A 6,243-nucleotide genomic window follows, 5' to 3' on the forward strand; every position below is an offset into this window, starting at 1 on the left:
CACAGAGTTCGAGGCGCGACTTGTCCCCTGCGCAGTGCGCAGTACAAAACTAATCTGCAGCCTCTCCTTAATAAATGACGAAATTTAGCATTACTACTGGCATAACGCCTCGCCTTCCCCTCCGCTTCGGGATAAGGATGTTTGCCTTGTGGGACATTGACAACGAAAGCTCCTCAATGTTTGTCGTGTGCAGAAACATCACGATTCAAAGGCAATAGTCGTTTCTGTGTGACATGTACGAGAAAACCTAGCTAACTTTTTATTCCTATTCTTGTGCTGAAAAAAACGTGTATCCATGGGCGATGGAGACACTCTCGACGTGAAAATGGAAACCATTTAAAAGAGATATATAATTATCCATGGCCATCATGTCTGACTCTGATTAAACGAAACGAAACGAAACAAAACAAAGAATTATTACTACACATACGAATTGGACGATCACTATACAAATCTTTGTCTGATAAATCTCACAATTACTTGAGCAGAATTTTTTTTGGAAAAACAAAAGAAAGAAAAGCCAAAAAAAGAGGCAATGGATGTGTTCCCTCGCTAGCTGGGAGAACACGATCCACTAGTTTGAAGAGTTCTTCAGCTTCAGCACTCAATTATCAACTTCTGCAACTCAAATAATGAGGAGGAGAAGAAGAAGAAGTGGGTGAAATAAAGAAGGAGAAAAGGAACGTACTAATCTCCATTGTTGTACTCCAAGCTCTGCATTGTAATTGCGTGCACCCAATTAATTAAAAACACACTGTAAATATTTCTACTTCCCTTGCTACTGTGAGCTAGTTTGGTGGTCTTTTCCACTGTCTTCGCCTTGCTGCTGGGAGTGGTGGTGGTGGTGGTGATCCATTGCCTGTTGGTGGTGCTCAGAATTAATGCTCAGGTTGCCGCCGCCTCTGTTGTATGCATTGAGAGCTGCCAGCATTCCTAGATTAGTCTCTGCGGTGCCGAGTCCCAGATGTTGAGCCGTCGCGGTGGGATGTTGTTGCAGAACCATGGATCCCAGCGGAAGAGCACGGCCGCCTTGGAAGTCGGAGGAGGCGGGTAAGTTTATCCGCGACATGAATTGGAGTGGCGCTTGGATGGTGCTCCCGCTGCCGGCCCCGGCGCGGTACTGCCCGGCCATGGCCGGGAAGGCCCATATGGACGGTTCCGATGGGGCTGCAGTTGAGGCCGCAGCTGCTAATGCGGGAGTGGGGAGCATCCAGAATGCACCCCCGGATCCGGTGCTTGGGGCAACTGCCCACATTGCTGTCGCGGGGAGGACGCTGGGCGGCCGGGTTGAGAAGCCTGTACCGACATTGGCCACTTCTTGTTGATGTGGTCGTTGCTGCAATTGGAGTCCGCCGGCTGACCGCAGGGACTTGGAGGGTGACGACGGAGATGAGAGGGCTGCTGTCCCTCCTCTCCCTTCTTGGTGTTGTGGAGTGCCATGCTGGTGCTCATCTTTGAAGAGGTCCTCTCTGAAGCGTTTCCTCAAATAAGTGTCGGCGGAGTCGGTGGCTGTGCCGCCTCCGCCTTGTATCCCCTCGCCGATCTGATCCGAGAGGAGCTGGTGCTGCTGGTGGAAGCCGAGCATTGCAGCGGCATGTGATATGCCAGCGGGGTCGGCGGAGGCGATGCCCTGGTGGTCGTAATCTGCGTGGTGGTGGGCGAGGGCGAGGGCGTGGAAAGAGAGAGGGACGGACTTGGAGGCCGGGGCGGAGAGGGAGGAGCTGCTGCTCCGAAGGGAGATGTTGAGGGTGGAGAAGTTGGCCGGGATGGTACCAGTGCCCGTAGCAGCGATGATAGCCGGCTCGGCCTGTTGCAGCAGCCACTCTATGGTCTCTCCATCGGTCTTGTGTCCGAGCTCCCGTGTTAGCTGGAACACCCGCGCAGCGCAGATCGCCGGCATGCGGATCCGTCGCCCTCGGCCGTCGACTTTGGTGTGCCGGTCCTTCGAGGAGCGCTTGGCCGGGGCTGGAGCAGCGACGGCGAGCTTCTTGGGCGCTCCGCCTGAACCAGCGCCTGAGGAGGAAGCGCCAGCGTGAGCCGCAGACGGGTCGGGCTTAGCGACTGTGGAGATAGCAAGGGACGCGTCTACCCCGCCGCTGCTGCCGCGGTGGTGGATGATGGAGCCCATGAAGTAAGCTCCCGGTCCGGCGGGGCCCGACTGGCTCTCGATGGGGACCAGCTCCAACGACGCCGGTCCGCTGGTGTTCCCTTGCTGCCGGTATTGGCCGTCGCCGAAGGGTGAGCGGTGCCGATGCTGCGCGGCCGGGAGCTGCAGGTGGTGCTGATCCGAGGTGCTTCGGCTGCTGTTGGTTCCGCTGCTGCTGTTGCTATTTGTCGGAACCCTTCTCGATCCTCTTCCTCCATGTCGATTATTTTCGCCCTGGTCCATGCTTTCTCCTTCCTTTCACGCGTTTTCTAATCTTCCAAACAAATCGACACCAATTCATAGCTTTTCAATTTCCTTTTCTTTGCGTACACATATTTCTAATTATATTTTGATGTATAAAAATTTCCAAAATTAAAACTAACGAAAGGAAATTAAGGTAAATTAAGGAAAGGAAGGTGAGAAATAGAGAAAGAGATAGAAATCACGCACCTAGTTAGGGTTTTCGGCGGGACAGCGGAGTCTTCGTGGGGCTCTCCTCTCATTGACTGTTGTCGTCGTCTCTATGCGTGATAGAGCGAAAGAAATCAAGCACGAAAGAGAGAGAGAGAGAGAGAAAGGGAGAGCGCGAGACGGATAGAGGATTGAGAATGACCGAGAAGCAAATTATAATAAAGTACAGCTAGCACAAAGGAATGAAAGGGAGATGGGAGGAGGTTGAGTAGGTTTAATCTCCGAACCCTAATTCCCGCAGCTTTTCCCTTTTCTTCCTCCCCTCTCTTTTCTTTCCTGACTTTTTTTTTTCTTATGTTTTATTTCTGGCTCCCTCCTCCTCCTCCCCCTTCTGATCCTTTCTCTTTCTCTTCCACACACACACACACTCCGACTCCTGCGCTCGGTCTCGCTCTTTCTTTGCCGCTGCTTGGGGACCTGAGAAAGCAGCAGTAGGGTAGAGTAGCCCGCTCGTGGGGTCTCGGAGGGAATGCTACAAATAGATCATTGCCTATCCCGCTACTGGTCCTGGGTTACAAAACAAACAGTTAAAAACTTATAGAACGTTAGCACCAACTGAATTCAACCTTTCCAAGCTCTCCAATTCCTCTCTGCGCGCATTAATTCCCACCATATATGCCGCTAATCCCCCATCCAAATTACTCTCTGACCAGGCTCCTCATGATTAGGAGAAGCATGAGACTCGTCTGTTTCCCCTAGCTCCTTTAATCTCTGCTTAATTTTTGCATAGTTTGCGACATTACCAATTACTGCGCTACTGCTTGCTCACTGCTCTTCAGGTAAAATAGACAGCAGCAGCGGCAGCGATAGCAATAACAATGGCAATAGCAATAGCAATAGCAGCAGTCGGACATTGCAGGTGGGCGTCAGATAAAGCATCTAATGCTGATGACAGCTCATCCCAATACAAACGCCCTCTTCTTTTAAAGAAATTTCCTTTCCAAAAGAAAAAACCTTTGCATTCTGTCCTCCAGTTAATGAAGCAGTCTAGTACCCATGATAGACATGCAATAATCCAATACCACCAGTAGAAAAACTCATCTGCCAGTCAACTCCAGGTTGCCCCACTTCCCCTCTACATTATAATTTATAAACTACACACACCCTTTCAAATCCCAACCCAACTTTATCCTCTCCTCCATTAGTATAATCATACTACGCCCACCAAATTACTTATTTTACTCCCACAAACCTCCGCCTTTGGTACAACAAACCGCGGAGAAGTCTAAGAGGGTTGCGTGATCCAATGCCCTTTCTTTTCGTGTCGTGACTGTTGAGCTCCGAGAATATTTATAGGGCGATCCTCTTGTTGACTCCATGGGTCGTCGTTACGTCAAACCTAATCATGCATGCATGCGACGCGAGGAGCATGCACCAGGGTCACCTGACCCACGTGCGGCGCAGTGGAGCAGTCGCCACTTGATTTCCTTCCCCTCCGTGTTCTGCCAACTTGCAGGGCAAGTGAGGACGAGAGCGAGCGAGGAGGGAAGCAAAGCAGAGCAGAGGTGTGGATTCCAAATAAACAAAAGATGGTGTTGGTTTTTATTATATGGCGAGGAATGGTCATCAGAGACAACAGTTATACTGTTCGTGCATCACCCCACCATTGTTGGCTTCTCCGTTTGTGGATTCCTGATAATGACCCTTCGCGCGTCCTGCCCCACTCGCTTCTCTGAATATAAATCCCCCTTTTCATTATGATGCTGATTTGCTCAATTTCTTAATCCGAAGATAATTATTGTTTGTTTTCCAACAAAGATCCATCCATTCCCATCTTTATCGTAAACAGAGGCGGTTGGAGTAGGCCAAGCTGTCAGCATCCATCTTTGTTGCTCATCATCCCGCAAAAAACTTATCGGGTCATCTGTCAACTGTTCTCCAGCCTCCAAAAAGCAGTGGCTTTGGGCTCCTCACCTGCAAAGCCACCACGCATCGTGGTAAATGAAAGCGGCGGTGCCGCGAGACACCGGCCGCCGTGTAACACTGTACGTGCGCGCGCGAGCAAGTGTTTTTTTTTGAGCTTTTAATTAATTGATCGAGGGCGAGCGACAAGGGCAAAGTGCAGTAAAAGTTAAAACAGAGTTGTTAAATCGAGTACTTGTCTTTGCATGAGGGAGTGTTGCAGATTCCCCTCGATCTAAATCTGGGATTTAGCCTTCTCTCTTCCCAACGAACGTACTAGCGTTGCTAGTAAAGTACTTTTATGAAAGTTGACAGAGAAAGAAATAGGAAGACGTGATCCTTCTGTTCCTCCGGATTATAACAAGTACAAACGAATCCAAGTGAGGTCAAAAATTTACGGTGGGTAATTCTCTCAAACAGATGGGGAGCGAACAGGCGGGCCCTTGAACTGCAGCTCTCCCTACATTTCAAGCTCAAACAATGCAACTACAGCTAGATTTCGAATGGATCTTGCCAAAACCCCGTCTCCACATGCCTCTGCCTCTACCTCGCTGCTGCTCCTACATTGATGGCGCACAGATCGCTTTACTTTGTTACCAATTACTGTCCAATCTTGACGCCCCAACAACCATTCGCTGCTCCAAGAATCAAAGGAAGACTCAACTGGCAAAAGCCAAGCAAGCGTAGGACACCTTTCGCGTTTGGGATTCAGCACCACATGCGTTGCGACCCTGCTGTGGGTTGCTAAAAAGCTTAGGAGCCTTAAAGCCGAAACCAGATGCATGGGATCCACTCGATTGATTGCTGCTGCTGCTCTGCTGCTGCTGCTGCTGCTGCATGCACCTTCTTTAATTGAAATCGGACCTGGCACACCTCTCTTTCAAATTAGTGTGTTTGTTGAGCTCCGTTGCTCTTTTGTTGTTTTGTTTCTCTGGCTTGAGAAATAAAAACTGGTCTGCAAAGGGATGCTTGATAGATTCGTAGAAAACCAAATCTCAATCAAAGAGGTTTGTGTTGAGCTTAAGGTTTATAGAGTAGATCAGCTCGAGTTGGGTGTAACTTTCGTTACATGTTTCATTGGCGGAGTCCAAATATCAGTAATTTAATCGAGAGGCGTATTTAAATTTATAAATTGACAAAAAGATAAATTATATTTTGATATTTACCACTTAATTTTCTATGCTTCTGGTTCTATCCTTCAATCATCTGTCTATTTTCCTCCTCTTTTTTATATATGCAATTTCTTTTATATGCATGCCAAATAGAGTCGGATTGGATTGATTTGATCAAAATTTACTGATGGAATTAGAGAATCCAATAATATTAAAATGATTGAATATTTTGACTTCTTTAAAAGTGTTAAAATATTATAAAAAAAATCGTTAAACTCTAATCTCGTGAGTTTAATATGAAATCATATTAGATCTATATTATACTTTCGATGCATGCATATCTCTTAAAGAGAGAGAAAAGAGAAGATGGGAAGAAAGAGAAAAAAGATGCGTGTATTATAAAGAGAAAAGAGAAAAAAAATTACATGTATAAAAAAGAGGAAAGAGAATAGATAAATAATTAATAGATAAAATGAAAAGAATATATAAAATTAAGTATAGTAATTTTTGATCAATTTATAAATCTAAATATAATTTTTGATAAATTATATCCAAATATAGATATAAATAGATTAGATTTCCTGAAGTAGAATACATTTAACATTCTCTACA

At 47.1% G+C, this 6,243-nt stretch overlaps 1 protein-coding gene across 3 annotated transcripts; it reads right to left on the minus strand.

Moving 5' to 3' along the window:
- Positions 1–445: 445 nt before the first annotated feature.
- LOC122022125 (transcription factor TCP8-like) lies at positions 446–4,119 on the minus strand. 3 transcript variants are annotated; one of them, XM_042580196.1, is made up of 3 exons: positions 3,184–4,119; positions 2,597–3,124; positions 446–2,420 (listed from the first exon to the last, which is right to left on the minus strand). In XM_042580196.1, exon 3 carries the CDS (start codon positions 2,387–2,389, stop codon positions 779–781), a length of 1,611 nt encoding a protein of 536 aa, XP_042436130.1. In that variant the 5' UTR covers positions 2,390–2,420; positions 2,597–3,124; positions 3,184–4,119; the 3' UTR covers positions 446–778. The 3 variants fall into 3 exon arrangements, with proteins under 3 accessions (XP_042436130.1, XP_042436129.1, XP_042436127.1); XM_042580195.1 differs by having other exon boundaries at positions 446–2,415; positions 2,597–4,119; XM_042580193.1 differs by having other exon boundaries at positions 2,597–4,119.
- Between the last annotated feature and the right edge of the window lie 2,124 nt (positions 4,120–6,243).

Source organism: Zingiber officinale, chromosome 1A, assembly GCF_018446385.1.
Source record: "Zingiber officinale cultivar Zhangliang chromosome 1A, Zo_v1.1, whole genome shotgun sequence".
NCBI lineage: Eukaryota > Viridiplantae > Streptophyta > Magnoliopsida > Zingiberales > Zingiberaceae > Zingiber > Zingiber officinale.

What these genes read in the sequence shown, in the direction of transcription:
- LOC122022125 (XM_042580196.1), bottom strand. Translation starts at nt 2,389, where the DNA reads ATGGACCAGGGCGAAAATAATCGACATGGAGGAAGAGGATCGAGAAGG.